Consider the following 24042-nt stretch of genomic DNA (forward strand, 5'->3'; position numbering starts at 1 on the left):
GAGGCTTCAGCAAAGGTAAATATGGCAAATGAATGAAATAAGATGAGGGAAAGCTCAAATAATAGCATGAGTAGGTGTGATTAGCGATTATTAAAATTAAAAACCCCTCCCCCCAAAAAACCAAAATCACACACACACAAAAAAAAAAACAAACACCAAAAAACCAACCAACCAAAAAAAAGAAACCGGATTTGCAAAACGTGCAAGCAAGCAAGCAAACAAAAAAGGCTTGTCAGTTTCAACTTGGGGGTAATAAACTGTAATATTTCCTTTGGTCATACTCAGTCTCAGAAAGTATGTGCTATGTTGTTATCTCCTGAATATTTCTCTGTTGGTTTTTTAGGTTTCTGTTGTCTACTTTGTACATCAGTGGGATCACTCTACTGGAACAAGATAATGTCATTTTCAACCCACTGAAGGAAAGGGGTGAGCTTTCTCACATCCAATATTTTATCTCCTTTAAAAAAGCAGTGCGCCCTGGAAGCAAATATCATTATGTATTTTGATGAAAAGTGAAGATGGTTCTAGATACCTTTAATGTGTCAAACAGACTTGCTGTTTTGATTTTTATTTCTTTTTAACTTTGTATGTGAATATAAGAGTGTATATTATAGAGCAATGAATGAACAAATAGCTGAATCTGCCAGTCGTTCATTTCTTTGTGAAGGACTTCAAAGGAACATGTATAGGGGAAAGTTAGAGGGAAGGATTACTTGTTAACAAGTCTGGTAGGTAGTTTCTTCACAACCCTAAGACAGTTAGTGGTTAGTTTATACCCTGAGGCATAACTATTTATATCTCTTACAAACATCTGTTGTAGCTTGTATATGTTAAAAATGATATTACTGAAATCCAACAGCTTGGTTTTACCTTATGTTAATGTTACTGGGTGGTCCCTTCGCTCTTAATTATGAAGGAGTAAGTAGAGCAAGTGAGGAGTGATGTATGTTAAAGTTATCACTTTGTGTACATGTTTCTTCTCACCTTTAATCTCTTCTTTTTGATATTCCTTAACTTGCACAGTCTCCACATTTCTAATTATGATTATTCCTCTTAATTTAGCTTCCTTTCTACTCTGCATTTTACCTTCATACTTATTAAAGGCTTGATTTTTTATTTTTTTTTTCATTTCTCTTTGTTTTCCAGAACACAATGCTTTTATGAATTCCCTTTTGCCACAGATCTCAGTGGAGTTTCTGATTGCAGTTTGTGCATCAGCTTCCAGTTTACATGACCTTAAACATTTCCTTGGGTTTTCCTCACACTTTGTTTTCAAAATAAATAGAATCAGAGTTAATTCTGTTCTGCATGAAGCAGGCTGGCTCACTTTCTCACCCTTGTGTTATTTTTGTTATTTGTAACTCTTTGACTGTAACACAAATGCACAGTTTTCCTTCTACTCTCGTTTACTCTTGATTTCTTTAACAAAAAATAGTTGACGTTTTTAGAGCTAAGTTGTTCAGAAGTCGTGTTCTTAGGCTCACTTCAGATACCATAGGCTATATAATATTGGGTATAGCTGTGCTGGTTAAAGATGGTCCTGCTGTGAGTTGATAATTGCCACACATGAGCAGAAATTACCACACTAATAGGTCAGCCAAGAGCAGGGGTTGCATGAGTCCACAGCAGTGTGCTTCAGACAAAGTCAGCTGGTTTACATCACAGCCACCTTTAACAGCGGGTTGAGCTAGCCTAGCTGACTTTGTGTAAAACGGATCAGAAACAATTCACATGTTCTGTGTGCGCAGTGGTAGAGCTGTGGAAGTAATTAACTCTGCCAGGGTGGCACTGATAGAACATCTGGGTGCGATACCATTTTCATCTAGCATCATTGCTTGCAGAATGAACATCTGCTTGGGCTGTGTATCTGTTAACTAGAACTGGGTGCTGTAGCCTAAATTAGGTTATAAAAGCCAAATGTGTAAATACCTTTTCAGTTATTTTTCTTACAGTTTAATGTAGTTTGTTTCTTACCAGTACTGGGTAATGAGGAGATGTTCCTCTTTACTGAACCAAAGTAATTCCTCAGTTAATTGCCTCAATATAAGTATGTGATTAGCTCAATTTGTTCTTCTTGATTTGCAGTAGTTGTCTTCGCTAAATCCCATCAGTTGTTATTTTGCCTAATAGCTTAATCTTCCACTGTAATTATAAGTCAGAGGTTAAGCTTTTACAGGAAATGAAGGATTTACCCATGTAGAATTTTCAGCTGTTCTACTGGGTGACAATAGGACAAAAGTCCTTCTTGATGAAATAATCTATGGATCTAGCTTTTTCTTTCTTTGTATGGCCTGAGGGACATACAGATGTGGAATGTCTTTTCCTTATGGAAATCTAGAAGGAAGGGTTGATCCAGCTTGTCAGATTCTCCAGCTATTCTTGCAATGTCCTATTGTCTTCACCAGCTTGTGTGTGTTATCTTTGTTGCTTCCCTCTTTGTTGCTTTTTTGTGTCACTAATATGATTTTACATCCTTGCTAACTCTTAAGACATTCTTTCTCTTCCAGGACTGTTTTACCTCTTATTTCCTCACTTGTGACTAAGAACTTCATCTTTCTCCCGCAGCCAAAAAGTTTCTTTGCCCATATTTTGTAAGGAGCTTCTTCAGCTTCTAAATGAATTATTAAATAGTGTTTTCTCTTCTTTTACTGATCTGTTCTACTTTTGAGGATAGTCTGGTCTGTTCTTTGGATATCACAGTCAGAAATTAAATGTGTGCCTTTTGAGAAGGAAGACAAGCAGCATTTTGTATGTGACCATTCATTCTGTTTGTATAGAAAGACGCTAATGCCCCAGTTGCAAGCTACCGTTTTTTAAAGAAAATAAATGGTTAAATGTAAAACAAATGCTTACAGGACTGATGTTTCAGAATGTACCCCTCTGAAAGTATTTTGAAAGATAAATCAGCATTTGCCACAGGAAAATGAGATAACTTTAACATTAACAATTCATAAATACATATAAAAAAATCTGAAGTACTTCTATCAGTGAGTGGATGTATGTCATTCCTTTTTTGTGAAGAAATCATGTTTTTGGACTTTCAAAGAAAGAACTACTGATGTTCTGTAAAGACAAATTGGAACCGGAAAATACTTTCATTAAAGCGATTAGGAGAACTCTGAACACAGTCTTTACTCTTTTACTCTGTAAATCATATTCCTAAGAAAAATATACTTTAGCATAGGAATCCCCAAACTGTAGCTACTTAAGATGGTATGTGCGTGTTGTCTACAGATAGCATCTTGTTCAGCTCTGCAAGCGCATGACCCAGTACCAGAACTAGGATCTGTTGTCTGTTCATATTTGTGGTTCTGAAGATGCCTTTGCATGTGTAAAAGGGCAGTCTCCCAAAGAGTGTCAGCTCCATTTAAGCATGAGTGAGTGAAAGTCAGTAACCTGCTTTTTAGAGGAGGTCATGTTTATGTCATCCTTGTGGATTTCTCTGGTCTTCGAAGCTAATTAAAAAATCAAAAATCTATGAATGAACAAATAAATAACCATTAGGAATTGCACTATGGGTAGAACTTGATGCACAGTAAGGCTTGAGGCTTGTCGCAAGAAGTTAGGTTTGTCTCTGTGCTTGAAACTGTTAAACAAAGCCGAGGATCCTGAAATTTCTTCGGTTTAGTAAATGAAACATTTACTTGAGACTATTATCTGTGCTGGAAAATATCCAGAAATGTAAACATTGCTATTCAAAATGGTCACATACTTTAGTAGTATGCAATAGTGAATGAAAGGTTTAAAAATAGTTTAAAAAAAAATGTAATGTTTGAACACGTTACAAAGAAAAAAGGTTTTGTTTCAGATTTGAAACTGCTGAGAATACTGAAACTTAGTTCTTTGATACTGGTATAAGTGGAAGAGAGCAGAAAACCTGGAATTAATACCAGGATATAATCTTTTTCGAACTATGAGCTCTAGTCTTCTTTTTTAATATGAGTATTTTTAATAGTAGCTAAACATTAGGACTCCTGCATGTCAAGGTAAATTGAGTTCTGTGGTAATACTTAATGGTAATAGCCTAATGAATGATGTGATTTCAGTTGTAGTGGCTGCTAATCTGACAAGAAAATGAAATGTATATTAGTAATATGATGAATAAACTCTTATCAATGTGCTATGCTTTTTTTTTTATTACTTAATGTCTAACTTGGAAAAGTGTTTTAACTCATTTGAGCACCAAACTCTAGCTAATGCTTAGAATTTCTTACTTGTGCTATAAATCCCATTAAAAATAATATTTCCCAAAGTATCAAATGTCTATGAAAATGAGACTTCTGAATTCCTAGGTCACTTTTGAAACTATAATCACATAGGCCCAAGTGTTTAAAAGTTGTTAGGTACTGTTCTATTCTTTGTTGAGCCTTAAATGGCTGGTGTCAGAAGTAATTTGAGACTTTGGTTTCTAAAAGTAATTTCAGGCCTTAATTTTAGAATAGGATCCCTATAAGTAAATAGGGTATTCCTAAATACTTTTTACATTTGGTTCATCGTTTGTAGTCCATTGTTGTTTCAGTTACAGTAATGGCTCAATGTTTTGTTAGCCTTCTCAAAACACAGAAATGTAGATCTTTTCTCTGTCCTAGATTTTTATATTACTTTAGAGTAACTTAGATAAGTAGCACAAAAATATATGCTAAAGTTTATTTGAAGTTTGTAAAAGAACCACAGCCACTTATTAAAAATCTTATGTTAAAATATAAAAGGATCTTTTTGCTGATGAAATGTTGAAGCATTTTCCAACTTGATCATTGTCCTCCCTCCCCGACACTGAAAAATACGCACCTAACTATCATTGTCAGATTCGCAGATTTTTGGGGGGAAATGTGCATAAACCTTTATATTTTCATCTTTTATAACTGGATTCTAAGTTGTCACTTTTATAACTGACCTTTTTTTTTTTTTAAGGATATTTGTTCGTACTTATGATGATTTGACCTAATTAACGTATTACTAACCATGATGGCAACACAGACATTAAGTATAGACAACTATCAAGATGGACAACAGGTAGGTGTGGTTTTCTTTCTCTATGAACTAAATACAGTTAGCAAGAAAAAATAAGGTAGTGACTTTTTCCTTAATGCCTGCTTTGGCATTCTTTTAAGTATCTCTTCTTGTTTGCAGAGCAAGATCTTTAAAGTGATAAGCAGTTATTTAGATACTTATTAACGGCTTTGCTAATCTTTGCATGACTTCGATTAACTTGTGAAAGAATGGTTAGATAAGAGGTTTTCTTCTGAATCTGCTTTAGATCACTTGTGTGCTGTAATGTTCCTGTTTTTAGAAAAGTCGAATGGGCATCCATAGTACTTTGTAGATGATATTTCAGTGTTATTATGTGTCTGCAGTTACAGTGGATGACACTGATGCAGTCATAGACTTGTTGGTCTTGAGCAAGTGAAGGATAAATTTAGTTACCTAGAATTATATGCTACTTAGACTACACTTAAATTGATTCAATTACGCTTCAGGCTGAAAACTGGAAAAATACTTGAATTAATATTAATGAAGTCATTGATAAAATAGCTAATTAGGAAGCTGGTCAGTGGGCTTCCAGTTTCTTACTTATAGTAACAAACAGCTAGAATAATGAAACATACTCTGATATGTCTGGCTGTGTTGTTTCTTCATTGTACAGCAGGCTGTATATTGCAACTATTTGAATTGCTACATTAAAATACTGTTAACTGGAGACAAGTGATGCAGTGGCCTGTACTCTGAAGACCCTTTTTTACATTACTTTATGTCAGCCCTAAGCAGTAAATACAAGTACTTCTGTCAGCAGATGGAAATAGTGGTGAACAGTCAGAATTAAAAAAAAAAAAAGAGGCAACTTTTCCCATGTCTTATAAAAATGTGTTTACCTGAATGCGATCTGGGATTATTGATTTTTGTTGTTGTTTGCTACTTTTATTGCAGTTCGAATTTCTCTTCTCTCACCTGCTTTACATCTTTTACTTTATTTCCCCTTGCCATCCTGTGACAACAAATCAGTGAAAGTAATACATCTTCTTGTAAGAAATGGATTAGTAGAGAGAATTTTATTTCTATTTGTTTTGTATTTTAAGTTCTGGGTGACCTGGGCAAGTAGTTTGGGTGCCAGCTGCTTTTGTATTTTGGAAATGGCCCACAGAAAATAGCTTGAAGTTTTAAGTGAACTATTTCCCCCTAGTGAGATGGAGCCCTAGCTGAACATGCTCTCTTCCTTCAAACTTGTAGATGTATGGCTCAACATTTTCGATCACTTGTATGAGTCATCCTCTTTATTTTGCTCCTCCTTTGTGTCATTAGCCAAGAAATTATTCCATTATTTGCATCTTTTTTGCAAGCATTCTGGTTTAAAAGTTATCTATGATTGATGAGGAACAGCTTTGCAAGGCAGGCTGCTCTGTTGGGTAGGATATGCTGGCATTTTCTCACTTTCTGATAGTGCTAGGAGATGGCTTGACATCACCTTTTGGTCCTCAATTCTGTCAGATTCTCTAGTAGTTTCTGGAGGCCAGCCCTCCTCTTGGAGGGTTTCTGTGTGTGATGGAATGTATACATTTCATGGGAAAAGAAGGCAGAGGACTGCATTCTGTACATTTCCTTTCTGCAGGTGTCAGTGCTGTCTCTCTGGTGGTATCTGTAACACTGTCTGTCTCTACTTGAGACAGAATGTGCTAGGGTTAAAGTAATAAAAAAGAAGATTGCAGGAAGTTCTTTGTACAGGTGTTCCCAGGGCTCCAATAGGAGCCTGGGTTGGGGGCAGAAACAATGATTTTCACAGGTCAGGTTCCTTTAAGACCTTTTAGTCCAAAAGACACTTAAGGCGATTTAAAAGCCACACATTTAAAGCACCTCAAAGGCATTACCAGCCATTTACCGCAATTTTGGAGCTACTCTGTAGAAGCTGTGGCTCTACGTTGTTTTTCCAATAGTGGGAGATTGTGTAACTTGTTAAATGGATTTATAGAAGCAGTTACTGCCATCTTCTCCAGTAGCTTGATATTCCTAAAATAATTGTTAATTACAATATGTAAATTTGAGTGGTAGAGGTCAGGGGAGGTTATGCTCCTGAAGATAGGAGAGACACAGAATACACAGACTATTTCAGTTCTTTAGAAGAAAATACGCATTTTAATGGACAAGAGACACTTCAAAATCTCATTTCTTCACTATCCTGATACAATGTACAGTAAGTAATAAGAAGGAAAGCCAAAGAGTAGAAACTTGCCTTTCTGTTGCTTGTATCCTAAAGGATTTTTATGCAGACATCCCCATGATTTTTTTGGAACAATGTATTTTGTATGTAACCTGTATTCCAAAGGTAGCCATTTTGGAGACAACATGCTTTAACAGTTTACTGATATCTGTCATTCGCATTTTAAAGCTGAGTGCTGAAACTTGAAGTGACCTTTAAACTACCCATCAAAAAGTGTCAAGGATTAAAAGAGGGGTTTTGTTACTGCTGCAGCTTTTTGTGCAGCTGCCAAGTCATACCAACCTTCTGGCAATTTAGTAGCCCTTTGCATTGCTATTTTGCTGGAAAACAGTATGCTTATTTTACGTCAAGCATGCAGGCTTACTTATAAATTACTCTTTTTCTACAGATGCAAGTAGTAACAGAATTAAAAACTGAACAAGATACTGATGCAGAAGGGGTGAGTCCTGCCCCGGTAGAATCTCAGACTCCAATGGATGCAGACAAGCAGGCCATTTACAGGTAGTAATGGACTCGTGTTCTGTCTTTTGAAGGGTAATAGAAGATTTTTTTTTTTTACTTTTTTAATAAATAGTTTAAAACTAGGTGCCTAGCTGTCTCAGTAGTTTGCAGGGAAAGAATGAGATCAAATTAGCTTCACTGTGAGTCTTCAGCCAAGAAAAAAATCTTCCCTTTATTGTGGGATTGTTCAATTTCAGCATAGTTTTAAAGGGTATTCTAAGGGTGGCTGCCGTTAAAGCACAAGTGAAATTTATCAAGCAACTCAGACTTTTGAACTATAGTCACTATTTGGTATGCTGCAGTTTTTAATCTTTAATGTGAGATTTTATTTTTGTTATAATTAGGTCAATCTTTACCCTCTTTAGGGATAATAATCTATTGCCCAGTAGTTAGCTCAAACTGGATTAAATGTTGATGTATAAATACACTAATTTGAGATTTTCCCATGTTAAATGCTGTGTTAAGCGGTATGCCTAGTTTTGATGAGGTTAAGTGTTCTCTCACTTTAAGTGCTTTATAAAGACATTAGTATTACCAGTTTGCATGTAAAAAAAAAAAAAAAAATCCTAGCAAAAAACCTGAAGCAGAAGGGTGTATCCAGTCATTTTCAGACTTGTGCTAACAAAATCATCTTCTACTCTGAGCCTGATTTCATAGGAGGCCTCTGAGTACAGTACTAAGAACAGTATCTATGCTATAAAGTTATTTGTGATGTTTAAGTATGAGCCACATTTCAGAATAAATGATTTTTATCAGAGTTTTAAATCTACATTAATTCTATTTTAAATCCTAATTCCTAATCTACTATATTAATGTGTTTCTTGCCACTCAGTTACAGTGAACAAAATATTATGTCATAATCTTCTTGGCTTGCAATTGTTCTCTTTATTTAAGTATACCTGGTTTACTGCTTTATTTGCCTCTAGGCTGTGTGGTTAAACCAAAATAAAAACAAAAACCCAAACCCAAGCTTCCATCATGTTTTCTGTAGCTAGTGGTATTATTTGCATTCTCTTCCAAGGCTTGTCTGTTTCTTACATAAATGACTGTACATTACATGAGGTAGATCTTTCTTTTCAGTGGTATACACAAAAGTGAAAGTACTTATTCATGTATTTTAATTTTTATTCTAGGCACCCACTATTTCCCCTGTTAGCACTATTATTTGAAAAATGTGAACAATCTACACAAGGCTCAGAAGGCACAACTTCTGCTAGTTTTGATGTAGATATTGAAAATTTTGTAAGGAAGCAGGAGAAAGAAGGAAAACCTTTTTTCTGTGAAGATCCAGAAACTGATAATTTGGTAAGTATAAACTGTTTATTTCTGAAACAATGATCACATTTGCCTCTTCTTCCTAACATCTGGTCTCAACTGATACTTATTGTTTCTCCTCAAATTTTTTTTTCCTATAGGAGATTCTTCTTTCTGCTAATGCTGAGAAACATTTATTTTGTTTTTTTTTTTTAGGTTGTTCTGACCTCTTTTTTTCCCCCTTTATCCATAAACTTACGCTGGGCCCTTCACAGTAGCTTCCCATTCTAAACTGGTTGAGGTCAGTGTATTAGAGACAAAAAGAAACACATGCTTGCTGTAGCCAGGTTGACTCTACAAATCAATTTTAAGAGTGTCAGGTATATAGACAAACTGATAAAACATGGACTAGATAAATGAGCAGTGAGATGGACTGAAAACTGGGTGAACTGCTGGGCTCAAAGGATTGTGGTCAGCAGCGTGAAGAGTAGTTTGAAGGCTAGTCATAAGTAGTGTACTTCAGGGGCTGATACGGAGCCAATACTGTTTAACATCTTCATTAATGACTTGGATGATAGGACAGAGGGTACCTTTGGCAACTTTACATATGTTGCAAAACTTGTCAGAGTGATGACTATGCCATCATTCAGAGGTACCGTCGTAGTTTAAGCCCAGCCGGTAACCCAGAACCATGCAGCCAGTCTCTCACTCCCCCACTTCTTTCCCCCGCTCCCAGAAGGATGGAGAGGAGAATTGGAAAGAATGTAACTCCCATGGGCTGAGATAAGAACAGTCCAGTAACTAAGGTATAACACAAACTACTACTGCTATCACCAATAATAATAATGATAAGGGAAATAACAAGGGAAGAGAATACAACCGCTCACCACCCGCTGACTGATACCCAGTCCCTACCTGAGCAGTGATCTGGGCCTTCTGGGTAAGTCCCCCCAGTTTATATACTGGGCATGACGTGCTGTGGTATGGAATAGCTCTTTGGTTAGTTTGGTTCAGGTGTCCTGTCTCTGCTTCCTCTCAACTTCCCCTTCTCCCTGGCAGAGCATGAAACTGAGAAAGTCCTTGGTCAGAGTAAACATTACTTAGCAACAACTAAAAACATCGGTGTTATCAGCGTTGTTCCCAGGCTGAAAGTCAAAAACACAGCACTGCACCAGCTACTAAAAAGGAGAAAAATGACTGCTACGGCTGAGCCCAGGACAGGTACTTTGTTTCTTTTGGAGAAATGGACAAACAGGAATCTTACGGAGTTCAACAAAGAGAAATATCAAGTCTTGTACTAGGCAGGAGTAACCCCATGCACTAGTACACTTTGGGGGCCATCCAGCTGGAAAGCAGTTTCACAGAAAGGACCTCACAGTCTTGGGGGATGCCAAGCCAAATATGAGACAGCAGTGCGTCCTTCTGTCAATGAAATTCAGCATACTTGGGCTGTGTCAGAAAGAGTTGTCAGCAGGTCAAGAACCATGATCCTTTCTGTCCGCTTTGCACTAGCGGAGTGCTGGGCTCCCCACTACTGTATACACGATACACATACTGGAATGAGTCCAGCAAAGGACAAAAAGACAATTAGGGGACTAGAGCATCTTCCATGAAGGAAGACAGGCTCAGCAAGCCAGGACTGTTTAGCCTGCAGTAGCAAGGATTTGGGGAGATAGCAATGTATCCAAATACATAATGAAGAAATAAAGAAAACAGACTGTGTGACTCTTCTCAGTGGCACCCAGTGAAAGGGCAAGAGGAAATGGGCGTAAATCAAAATACAGTAAGCTTCATTAAAACATAAAAACCACTTTTACTGTAAGGGTGATTGAATACTGGAGCAGGTTGTCCAGAGAGTTTGTGGAATCTCCATCCTTGGAGCCAGTCAAAAGACAACTGGATGTGGCCCTGAGCCACATCCTTGACCATGCTTTAGGTAACGGGGGTGGATTAAACAGTCTCAGAGCTATTTTGTGGTTTCTGTGAGCCTTCAGAGATTGGTTTCCCAGTGCTTCTGGTTGTACACAAGAATTGCCTCAAGTTTGCTTTGGTTGTAGGTGGGTTTGCTTTGGTTGTAGATGGGTCTGCTGTGTTCAAATAGTCGTTCCGGCCGGTTGACCTGTTTGTGACTTTAGCAGTGACAAAGTCTCTTGGTTTATGTATTATTCACCTTTGGGCTGCATGGACCTGACTGATTTTACTCAAGACGATGAGGAAGTGTTTGTTTATGTCTTGTATTCCATGGCTGCTGAGGCCAGTACTATCTTAAACTGGAAACACATTGTAAAATCAAAAATCTTTGGCATTGAACTCCTGTCCTGTAGTCATATTGTTAGCTATGACTTTCTATTACTAGATACCAAATGAAACTTGAGTGCAACTTCTCCTCTGCCTGTCCTGAAAGCTCAGGACTCTGAACAGCTGACGCTCAGACAGGCTGTTCATTTTGTCAGAGGCAATAGGAAGAAGATCAGAAGAGTTTCTGTCAAGTTGTGGAATAGCTAGTATGGTTTTCAGCTTGAAATACTGGTGCTTGTGCAGAGAAGGCTGTAGCTGGGCAGTTTTTTCTGCCATGTGTCACACAAATATATGTATTTTTTTATATATATTTCAAATTTCCTTATAGTAAAGAGGGATTGTAATATTGTTCACTTTTGTCATATCTTCTGTTCTTGCTGTTCCTCCTTTTTCATCTCCAATATAAGTCAACCATCCCTTTGAAAGGAGAAGGTAGTACAGACTGCTAATTGGAATGAGCCAGAAGGGTGGAGCAGGTAGGCCTGACAACCAGTTCCTTTCCACCTGTGCTCTAATCTGACCCCAGCAGAGTTAAAAAAGGTGTAAATGCTTGCTTCATAGCAGTCATTCAGCTTGGAGCTAAACTAAGGTGAATTGAACATTATAGTACTATAAAGAGCCAAATTCAAGTCCTGTCCAAAATGAGTTGCAGGCTTGTGTACAATAAGGCAATTGGCCACTAATTCAGTTGTTTTGGGTTTTTTCCTTGTTTTGGAAATGGCATATAGAATTCAACTACACTGTTCTTGTGATTGATCTTAAACTAATGGCTCAAAAATAGCAGAATATCATTTCAGGCTCCATACTGCCTATAGACTAATTGACTAGACAACACCCTTCACTAGAAATTGTGAAGGGTCACAGCTACTGTCTGTAGGGCCACTTACAGTCCTGGCAATGTTTGACATTGCAACCTCACTTGAAATGCATTGAATATTCCAAAGGAATAGTTTAATTTTCATACAGAGAATGACCTAATGTTAATCTGGATGGCACAGGCATTAGATCAGTTTGACTAGAAAGGACATTCATTAAGAGCAGTGTATGGGTTTTTTTCTAACTTGAGTAGCTCTTAGTAAGCTGCAGTCTATATTACCTTCTACTTTGGTATTATGGTTTCCATTCTAAATTAATTGGTGGTTTCCTGCATTTGTAGTATAAAGGAGTTTGTCATGGGGAAATAGAAGTAACGTTCACCTGAAACTTAATTTTAAGGATATCCAGGTATTGCTGAGTTTGGCCTGTAGACAAAGTTTCAATCCTTTTTTGTTATCTAGATGGAGGGGTTCCATTCTTTCTAGTTAACCACTCCAACAGTGTCAGTTTGTCACCTTGAAACAGCGTGGCAAAGAGTAATAGTCAACACAGAAATAGCTTTACTAGGCCTTTTACCTTTGTTCTGACTTTGTCAAGCACATTGTCAAAATAGGTGTTTGAAGTGAAATGAAAGAAAGCATTTCTATAAATAATGACGGCTTCTGGATTGGGATAGAACTTTGATATTAGGTTGCTGCATATTTAGAAGACTTAAGAATTTCTCAGAAGAGATTTGAAGAATTTGGAAAAATGTTGAAAAAATGGCACTTTCTTACGGAAGATTTTTTCACCCGAGACAAATTTTAAAGGTACTCTGAAACCACCTGGATGAAGCATATTTTTATTTTATTTATTGCTATGTTCCTGTTGTTTATGTACATTTATATAATGGAATTGGCAATGTTTGTGTTCAAAACCTGCAGCACTGAAAACCCCATAAAATTGAGTTACGACATCCCTGAAATGTGACATTTCAGTTACTGTCTCTTCCTTTGTCTGAGAGGTGTATAATACCTCTTTTCCTTCCTAGGAAGAGCATATTGAAGGAAAATGCAAAGTTCAGTTCTAGATCTGTTCAAAGAAAACTGAGAAGCTTCAGTGCTAGCTCCTGGACAGATTTTATCAGCTTGCTCTGAGATGCATGCAGTCTTGACATTCTAGGTATGTCTTTACTTTTAATGCAGACTCATTTTCCAGTCAGAAGAGGTAATTGTCTTTGGACTGAAACTCTCCCAGCAGTTTCAGTCCATCCCTAGTAAAAACACAAAGAAAATGACTTTTCTGTGGTAGTTATATGTTTGCACTTCAAGAATTGATGGTTACAAACAGAACTTTGAAACTTTTCCCTTCCAGCTTCACTGACTTCTAGCCACACAGGTTGGACTGTGCAGGGGGGTAAAAGAGAGAGGTACAAGTTACGCTTTTGTGCAGTAAATATTTAGTGCTTATAGATATGCATGGCATAGCATGTAATTGGAGCCAGAATTTTCCTCTGTTTTGGAATGTCTTCTGTAGGTTTCTTCTGGCTTTCATCAGTTTAGTTCTCTTTTCTGATTCTTGGTCGCTCATGCTGTTTATGTCTCCATTGATCTTCTCTGAACTTGATAGTGTTGATGGGCTGCAAGAAGTGCTGCAGATCTCCCCTTTTCAAATTCTAGTCCCTGTGGGAAGGAAAGTGAAAGCTGAAGGTTTCTACAGAAACCTTCATGTCCTCATGTTGCAGATCTTTAAGGCTTTTTTTTTTACCAGACTGGAAATATACTTTCTTTCCCTGAGCTTTTACTACTTCCATATCTTTTTGGATTGTTACTTTGCATCCAGCTTAGTCCTTATGTCAAGCAGCAGTACCAGAAGAGATATGTTTGCTGATAAGAACCAGAACTTGGTTCTTAATATGCTTCTTTCTGGAAGCATGCTCAGCTGTAGCCCCATAACATGGAGTATCATCTGTTGAAGCTCCTTACCTTTTGACATCTTTATCTCATTTTCACAGGTAAAACAGATCTTGGAATGAACCAATGAACCAACTTCTCTTTGCTCTCCATTAGTATCCGTTTGTGCTTAAGACTTAACATGGACAGGTTCCTCCATGTTCATGAAGTTGTTCAGCATGAGAGTTTGCAGATAACTTTTAGAGCTTTCACAAATTACATTATGTCTTAAGGCATTCAGTATTTAACCACTTCTTTATTGCTTACTCTTAACCTAGCCACTGCAGAAACACCACAATGTCTCAGAATGGTTCCTGCCTCTTGTAGAGCTTCTGTTCAGAAACTGTTTCCATATATGGGTGGCTTTTTAAATTTCCCCACATTCATAGGACCATAGCATGATTTCAGGTTGGATTATGAGCTCGAGCTGTGTTCCAGCCTCCTGCACAAGGTAGGGCCAGCTGTGAAGTCAGAGCAGGTATCTTAAGGCTTTATCAAGTCAAGAAGCATTACAAAACAAGGGGGCATTAAATATACTCTCACTTTCCTATTTGAACAGGACACTACCTTCTTTTGAAGACACCCGAGTTTTTTTATTCATTTGGGATAAGGAATTTTGGTTCAGTACCTTCTTCTCAAAGACTATCCTGTTGAATTTTCAGTTGTGTCAGGAAAAGTGTTAGTAGTGGTGAAGTCAGCTGATGTCGTATGGATATTCTTCACTGAACAAGCTATGCTTTTACATTTCTGAAAAGTGTTCTTGCTATTGTAATGTGCACAGCTGTCTCATAAACCTCTAATCATACCTTTGCTAGCAATGTTTGGGTCCTAGTTGGGGTCTTAAAACATAGGAGAGAGGTTATCAAATCAAAACAAATGAAAACAAAATAGCCCCCCTCCGAGAGTTCACATTCTTCCCTTGAATACCTAAATTGCCCCAGAAGGATTTGCTCAGGAATGTAGGGTAGTTGTGAATGTACATATTTTAACTGGGTTTTTTGGTGGTTTGTTTCTTGGGTGTTTTTTGTTTTGTTTTGGTTTTTTTTCAAATAAGAAGAGTCATTTGAGCGAGAAGATTAGTTGTCAGTATATGAAGATTTTTCCATATATGTTGTCCCCATCTGTATTTGCTATATGCTTGTGTTGTGTGCCCTGAAATTTGTAAAAAATGGTGGGTATATGTTCTGGATAAATGAAGGTGATCTGGGGATTATGACCATAGTGTATTCTATGCCCTATAAATCATGTGCTTGAGGCACTGAAAAGACAGGATGCAGGCACAATCTAAGGTATTTTTAGGGCTAAAGATGTCTCCAAAATTAATACATGATAAATTTATCACTGCTGTAGATAGCAGTTTTAGCAAGAACTGGAAGTTTTTCTGTAATCTTTTTTTCCCTGCTAAGTAGTTTACCGTTACCTTTATTTAAATAGAACAGTTCCAACAATTGCCATATATCTTATGGTTACTTCTGTCTTTGTGCATTTCTGTGGAAATTATGCTCCAGGTTTATTTCTGCAGCTGGCAAGGCTGAATCAGTTGTGTTATAAAAATTCATTGTTCTGTTGTAGATTTGTTCATGATTGTTGTAGATTTTTAAGGTTAGAAATTTAAGAACATAGGAATGAAGTATTACTGCTGCTGTGATCTGTCTGGAAACATTTATTTGTATTACCTTCGTTCAGCAAGGATGATTTTATCAGGAGTTCTTGCTTTTTTGGTTTGGATTATTATTTCAAGGAAAACTGACCTTTGCCAACAAATTTACGGTTTGGTCCACCCATGCTGCAAGAGCAGGAGCCATATGGCCACAATTAGCATAGCTGTAAATGAGTAAATAAGTCCTGGTGACAGGCATGGCATATTTACAAAGTTTTGTTTGCCTTCCTAACCACAGTAGCGCAGCTTCCTGTAAGAGCAGTGTGACTGTGTGTGGCTCTGCAGAAACGTGGGTACTGTTACTAATTCTTGGTTTATGGTCAGTTTTGACTTTCATTCAGTTTTCACTTCAAGTACCAACCATCAATCGGAAACTAAATCTAAGCTGAAGAAAGGACTTTTATTTTTCCCCTGAACGAATGCTGATAAATAAATAGTATAAATGTGGATTCTGGTTTAAGAGGGGAGAAAAAAACCCTCCTGCCTAAGTAAAACTAATCACTGATATGGTCAAATACTATGTGCCCAAAGGCACCTTTTTTTGTTACCTCAGTTGAAGCTGAATGTTAAGGCATTCACTAATGTATGTGCTCTTTGTTGGTCTGCCATACATGAAAAATTTTATAATTTAAGCTTTTTTGTCTTTGAAACGCAGGTAAAATATCTTTAAACATAGATGTCTTTTTTGTTTTGTTTTAAAACCTAGTTAAATTTGCAGAGCTTAACTCGGTTATGTTTAAGGTACTTAAACACAGTTTAAGCAGTCATCACTGCTGAGGCCTGTTCTAGAAGGCGTACCTTAGCGCTAGGCCATTGCACTTAATATTTAGAAGACTTCTGGTGTCATAGGTAATCAATGGTAGGACAAGGGGTAATGGGTACAAACTGGAACACAAGAGGTTCCACTTAAACTTGAGAAGAAACTTCTTCTCAGTGAGGGTGATGGAACACTGGAACAGGCTGCCCAGGGAGGTTGTGGAGTCTCCTTCCCTGGAGACATTCAAAACTCGCCTGGACACATTCCTGTGTAACACTATCTAGGTGTTCCTGCTCCGGCAGGGGGATTGGACTAGATGATCTTTTGAGGTCCCTTCCAATCTCTAGCATACTGTGATACTCTGTGACAGGTTGTATGAGTTACCAGATACTAATTTGGATCAACTGCCTCAAGTCTACAGCTGAGATTTTTCTGCAGCTGTGCTTATAAAGATATTTTTTTCTTTTTACTCCTGAGAAAGAAGAAGAGGATAAGAATTCTTTCCCTTTTTTTATCACTTTTTTGTTTTTTTGACTCTTGTTTAGCCCCAAAGATGCTATACTAGCCCCCCAGCTTTTGTTTACCATGGTAGTGTTATTGGGTGTACAGTTAACTGCAGCTGTTTAGTACAGGGGGCTCCAGAAATCAAGCCCTTTTGTGCCAAAAGCTGCCACAGAATATGGGGAGCCGTGACTGCCCATTGGGGGAGGGGGGAGGGGGGGTTGGAACTAGATGATCTTTTAAGATCCTTTCCAACCGTAACTGTTCTATGATTCTATGAGTTTAGCATACAGTTGTCTCCACTGGGTGAATGCAGTACTACTGGAGTCCCTTCTGTTGGAAAAAATGGCAAAAAGATCTGTCACAATGAAAGCTAAAGCCATCATGATGGAGAAGGCAGCACACCAAGATGTTTGTTTGCCTTGATCTTCAGGTGCTTTGAACAAAGGCATCTTCAGCTCCCAGTTGCCTTCTTTAGTAAGAACTGTACTAAATGGATTGCTTAGTAAGCTATCATTTCTTGTCATTGGATTTAGTGCTCTGGCCAGGTAAATGACCCTTCACATAGGGCGAATTTTTCCAAATAATGCTAAAAGCAAGCTCTGCACTGTGTTTCAAAATTAAACTCTGCTCAGTTTCATAAAACTGAAGGATATTTTTCTTTGAGGTCTAGCATAGCAAGTAAACGTTGGGGATAGCATGCTGTATAAAAAATAATTACTTTGCCAATGTATTATGTACATATTTGAATGTCCTCAATTTCCTGCTGCTTCATGAAAATTTAGACCATCTGGATTTGATTTTAGCTGCCGATCTTCTGTCGTGACCCTTACAATCACCTAAGCTATTTTTATGCAGTATTAGCTATCCAAGCTTACAAGTATTTTTCTCACAGAAGCATCATAAGTATTCTCATCATGTGCATATCTCCTGTACTTCAATTTTTGTTTAAACATGGATCGTTACTGGGTTTAGTGCTTTGTATTTAATGGTTTGTATTTCAGAAAGAGTCTCCTTTCTTACAAGATTTTACCCCAGAGTTGCTAATCTTTGATATACAATTGCAGGAGAACTTCAGAGCTCTAGGACTGAAGAACTGTTTGATTACTTCAGGCTTTCTGGACAATGTGACAAACTTTGGGACCTTTTCTATTCTAACTTTATAGAAAAATAAAAGCTATTGTGTTTTTATTATAGGTCAGATGGTAGGCCTTTTACCCTCCCTTGCAGTCTGTGTGACAAATTTGTGCTGTTACAGAAGGGGTCTTTGCAGTGTATCTCAAATTCTTCTGTACACTTTTGTTTTTCTTGGGTCAGGGTGTAATGTGGAACTGAACCTGATACTTCTGATATGAGGCTCAAGACGATTGTTACTTACCAAGCCTGTTTCAGCCATGCTTTCCAAATAGTATGTGTGGATGGGATTACTTGCCTTTACTTTCAGTCTTTACTTCAGAGCTGTATGATGAGGATAAAGATCACATGGGCTCCATGTACACCTTAACTGTGGTCTGTCTGCCTAATGAGTCACATGTGACAAAGGTTACATTGTTGTTGTGTTTTGTTTCCTCTTTATGGTGGTTTACTTATGCAGCGGAAATATACAGGTTTTGTATGTAAACATGATCCTTTCACATTTCAGGAGCATAATGGTCACAGCTAGAGAATTCTAGTCAGCACTTAGCAATTAGTAATACTGCTTTAATTGGATAGTCTTTGTTACTGGAAAGTAGTATCTGCTTAAATCCAGATTAAATAGTCTTTTAAATAACAGTTGAGGTTTTTTCTATTTTTTTTTCCCCAATTCCCTCCATAGATGGTAAAAGCAATCCAGGTTCTACGTATCCATCTGCTTGAGCTAGAAAAGGTTAATGAACTCTGCAAGGATTTCTGTAGTCGTTACATTGCCTGCCTGAAGACAAAAATGAACAGTGAAACTCTATTAAGTGGAGAGCCTGGAAGTCCTTATTCACCTGTGCAATCTCAGGTATGCTTCAAATAGTTATGTATTTTTGCTCAGATTTCCTTAGGAAGTTATAACTACGCTTTTGTTGCTTTAGTTTGCAAACAGAGTTTCTGCTGTTTCTTTGGCTTTCTTAAAATTGGTTATTAGGAGTAGAAAGAGCTGTAATTTTTTTTGTGCTCCCTTGTGTGCCATTGCCTGATGGACAAATTTATTGAAATGTGCCAAAGCATGTAGTCATTTTTTTTTAGTCTGTCTTCCTTTTATGATTCCTTTTATGTCAGTTCAGCAAATGGAAATACTCAGAATAGCCTGGATTTTCTATTTTGTTGGGAAAAGGCTAGGAAACAGGATAAACGAAGAAGAAAAAAATTCCTTGTTAAGAAGGTCTCCTTAGTCTGGTCTGCTCCATGAAAATATTGAAGTGACTGATACTTTTTATACACCATTTGTATTCTAGAACAAATAGACAATGTCTGATGGGTTGTGGTTGCAATATTTGAAATACATCATTGCATATCACCTGGGGTAGCTGTGCAGTTATGAACAGTACCTATTTTTATACATGTGAAGCCCAGTTTATGTGTTACTGACATTACCTAAATGTCATAACCAATTGCATCTTTTGTAGTAAGTTGACAACAGTTAATTAACAACAGATACTACATTATGGTTGATGCTTCTGCTGTTGGATGCTAGAAAGTAAGTCTTGTCATCAGAGTGCCTGCTACGTATCTAGTCTTAAGGGATGGCCCTTCTCTGACTTGCCAATGTGTTCGATGCTGTGTATTCTGAAAAGCCTCAGTGACGTAATCTTCACTGTCTGGACTCCTTAAGTCTGGAAGTGTGGAAAGGAGAGTCTAAAATCAGACAAAAGCAACTTATTTTAAAAGATGCTTTTTGTATATCTGTTACAGCCTTCTGTAGAGACAGGAGAAACTGAATTTACCATTTGGTAAAAATAGAGATTATTCCATATTAAAAGAATAATAAAGAAAGTCCTTGGTCAGAGTAAACATCACTGAGCAAGAACTGAAAGCATCGGTGTTACCAGCATTGTTCCCAGGCTGAAAGTCAAAAACATGGCACTGTACCAGCTACTAAGAAGGAGAAAAATGACTGCTACTGCTGAACCCAGGACAGTGTAACAGTTTGCATAGTCATGGTTGAGTAAGAACTATGCTGAGCAGAATAAAATATATTTGGCAACTTGAATACTTAATACATTATTTTGGAATTGAAGGAATTAAGGTAATAATCAAAATTCTAAAGCTTTGACGCTTCTAATAAGACCACTGAGGGTTCATCTCATGTGTCCCCTTTCCCTTGCACGTTTAGAAACTGTTTCTCTTAGTATCTGTATAGCTAAAATCATTTCTCTCCTAAAATTTCCCCAAGCTAGTTTTATGTCTTTTCTAACAGTTGCTTTCTTGAGGGTTTGCAAAGGTAATGGTTGGTGATAATGAAAAAGTTAATGTACGTAATGATGAACCTCTACTGAAAGTCTTCTTATCTTTGAAGTTAATCCTGTGATTAAACTCCAAATGTATTTTTAGAGCCAAAGTTACACAAGCATGCTTTATCTCCCTAAAAAAAAAAAAAAAGTGCAAGCAACTAATTGTTTTATTTTTCTAGCAAATTCCAAGTGCCATTGCAGGCACACTCAGTCCCCAAGGGATTATGGTGCCAGCATCAGCGTTGCAGCAGGGAAATGTAACTATGGCAACAGTAGCAGGTATGACACAGTAACAAAAAACTGGCGCCTTGCTCTTAATTTTGTTTCTTTTATAGTTGTTACAAAAAGCACACAAATACTTTAAAAAGGTTTTTTAACTTCAATACCTGAAAAGTTGTTACAATACAGTTAAATGCCTTAATGTTTCTGAACACTTGTTTAATTTATATGTGTACTAACTATGCATATGTGGGTGGAGTTTACATATATATATATATATATATTAAGTGATCTTTCTGTGCAACACTAGTTTTGTTAAAAGGCATTTCCTTCTTCAAAAAAAAATAATAATGGCATTCTGTTTGACAAAAACATGCATTACCTAAAATACTGAACTTGTTAGCTCTCTCATGGTCTGTGGAATTTGGAACCCCACCTACAAGTCTGTGAAATCCTGGATGTCCAAGTTGTTTTGCTGTTGTGTGGAAACGACATTTGAACCGAAATGTTTTATCTAAGCTTAGAAGCAAGATAAAAGAGAAAAACAGAGAAAAACCTTGACTACAAAGGCAACAAAGCAGTGCAGTCTTCTCCTGCAGCATATACTTGGAGAGAGGTTATCCTGAGACACCATGTGTGCTTTGTGGCTTTGGTGTCCAAGACGCTCTGTGCATTCACCAAGCTTCAGTCACCTTGGTTGATCTGAATATCGAGGTCTCACCCAGCTGACCACTCTAACCACTTGACACGTGTACGTGTGTTATTGGTGTTGAGGCTTATGTTGGCTGAAGAGTTAGCTAAAACAAAACTATGAATTATTTTATAGCCATAGTCATGGCATTGTCCTTTGAAAATGGATTCAGAATGCCTAAAATGCAGGGAAATAAAATGAAATTTTGTACAGATTTTTGTGCATGGAAAATGTAGTGTAGCAAAGAGCATATCTTACCTGCTTACTAGAAGATAATAGTTGATATATTATCAAAACTGATATATTGTTCACAGTGCTGGTGTGTCCGTGTGTTTAAAAAGAATAACGTTTGAAGGGCTTTTACTTACCTGTAATCTTTGTTGCTGTTTTATTTTAAGGAGGGACAGTGTATCAGCCAGTCACTGTGGTCACTCCACAAGGTCAAGTGGTGACACAAGCATTGTCACCTGGGACTATTCGGATCCAAAACTCTCAGGTTTGTTTCATGCCGAATACTATTCTGAGTTCAAATAAATCTCACTGGTTTTAAGAGGTTTGGTTTAAATTTAACACACTGTCAGAATGAGCTATGTGTACACACATATAGTAACTAATGTAGAATTAATGCAATCACTCCTGGAGGATTTAAAAGTTGTATAAAGTGGCATAAAGTCCCAGACAGATCTCCCTCACTATGGCAGGTCATCACAGTTCCTACCTGTTAAGTATCCTTTTTTTTTTCACTGATGGCAGTAAAGTGTACGTGGATTTAAAAAAAAAAAAAGAAAAAAAATTAATAAAAAACCCCAAACCTAACAAGCATCCCCCCCAAACTGAACAACAAAAACAAACCCCTCTGAATTAAATAGACACTTTTTTTCAATGAATAGAACTTCTCTAATTGTTAAGTTAGGTTTATGGCTGGATAGATTTACTGTGCTGCATAATGGTGTGGTGCTGGTATTGTCTGAAATTCGGCTGTTTATCATGATGGCAGCCACCAGTATTGTGAAACTGTATGTATTTTGGAATTTATTTATGCTGAGAAGTATCTTGCCATAAAACCTTCAAAACTCTCAGGTGAGACTATGGGAGATCCTTACATTGGGCTTGTTATATCCTAAAAGATAAGGGCCAGCACTTTTTTGGGGAGGCTCTTAAGGGCTGGATCTGGAGTGTTCAAAGAAACAACTAAGGAAAAGGAAATGTGAAAACTAAACCATCTTCAGTTACAGAAAACCTTGATAGCTTTCTCTTGGAGCAGGAACTGGTAAATAAGTCTTCCAGGAATCTGGAGTCAATTAAAAGTGTGAATGAGGAGCTACCATTTCCACGATATAAAATCTGGTGGTGATCGCTAATGCAGTGTCTTCTCATCTTCCTTATTCTGACCTTCCAAACAAAAAAGTATGCTTAGAATATCCTTACTTTCTTTACACTGGCAGTAGCATATATGTACTTGCCTGTATTCTTCCCTTGAATGCATGCAGTTCTGTCCTCAGATGCCTTTCAGAAAGAAATGTGTAAAATTACTATCCTAGGCTGAAGTGGTTTTGAAGAAAAATGCTTTTTATTCCTCTGAGGGGAAAAAAAAATTAGTGACTGGAAAATAATTCCTATAGCCTATAAATAAAAATGGTCTTGACCTTATATATATAAATATATATATAAAATATACATGTATATATTTTTTATATATATGTATATCTCTATGTCTGCTTTTGATGTGAGAAGTAATCTCCAAACCCACTTATGGGTTTGAACCTATTTTCCTTGTCACCCATAGGAAACCCTTCTTGAAATTCTTCTTTCTCAGTAGGGGAAGACCTATCCTGAGTTCATTGTAAAACCTCCATACACCAGCAGGTTATTTAAAATGTAAATCATTATTCTGGGGGAAAAAAAAAAGAAAGTATGTTCCGAATACATATTTGTTGTAATTTGATAGCATAAGCCTTGTTTAAATCTTGTTTCATACAACATATAGACATAATGACTGGCTTGAAAAAATTGCTCTGTATTGTCTGAAGAAACTGGTTTAGATTTATTTCCATTATAATTGTCTGAAATATAATCTCATATACAGTTTATTTACTCTTCTTGTTATCTCTGCGTAAGCATTTAAGAATGTGTCCGTCATATTCTGGTAACTCATATGTAAATGATGTACCCACAGGAAGTGGAAAAGAAAGTAAAAGTAAGAAAGAAATAGGACCCTTTAGGAAAATAGTGTGTCGTAAAATGCATTGAGGGTTCTACCATATATATCTTCTTGCTCTTTGAGGATTTAGATGTATTTCTTCAGAAGAACCTTCAGCATCTGTGTAGCTCTAGCATAATAATTAATTTTACTTTAAGGCTTTAATCAGTACTGGTTTACAGCTTGCTTTGTTGTTAGTATTTGCACACAGTCAGTATGTTCAGCATTGTGTTTTTGAATTGCTCTTCACGTGTGCAAATGACTACAGAGGCTGTCAAAGCAGTTGGATCCCTAGGGTAGCATAGATAAGTACAGAGGATCATTAACCTGACATGTGCTACATAGGTGGATTTCATTCTAACTTATAGTAAACCAGCATTTGGAATTGTCATAAGATCACGGACATAACCTGATGACAGCTATACTTCTTAAAACAGAAGTTACATGACATGTGAAAACTATAGGAATCTGATACCGCATTCTTCTTGGATAAAGATATCCTAGAATGCTGCTATAGGAGAGCTACTATTGTAAGTCTTCCCTAGCAAATAACATAGCTTTTTATAATCAGCATGCATCAAGCCT

At 37.1% G+C, this 24042-nt stretch overlaps 1 protein-coding gene across 2 annotated transcripts in view; it reads left to right on the top strand.

Moving 5' to 3' along the window:
• Positions 1–286: 286 nt before the first annotated feature.
• Positions 287–24042, top strand: part of PKNOX1 (PBX/knotted 1 homeobox 1) — a 29043-nt gene continuing 5287 nt past the window's right edge. The window contains exons 1-8 of one of the 2 annotated variants that reach the window (XM_057405011.1): positions 296–426; positions 3235–3377; positions 4912–5013; positions 7599–7711; positions 8845–9016; positions 18745–18915; positions 20527–20626; positions 21656–21753. In XM_057405011.1, coding sequence (XP_057260994.1) covers positions 4963–5013; positions 7599–7711; positions 8845–9016; positions 18745–18915; positions 20527–20626; positions 21656–21753 — 705 coding nt within the window. In that variant the 5' untranslated portion in view covers positions 296–426; positions 3235–3377; positions 4912–4962. Of the gene's footprint in view, positions 427–3234; positions 3378–4911; positions 5014–7598; positions 7712–8844; positions 9017–18744; positions 18916–20526; positions 20627–21655; positions 21754–24042 lie in introns of both variants that reach the window. The other variant, XM_057405010.1, reaches the window with a different exon arrangement.

This window comes from Pezoporus wallicus, unplaced genomic scaffold (assembly GCF_028554395.1).
Source record: "Pezoporus wallicus isolate ANWC-B61680 ecotype Strahan unplaced genomic scaffold, APGP_CSIRO_Pwel_v1 contig_1739, whole genome shotgun sequence".
Taxonomy (NCBI): Eukaryota; Metazoa; Chordata; class Aves; order Psittaciformes; family Psittacidae; genus Pezoporus; species Pezoporus wallicus.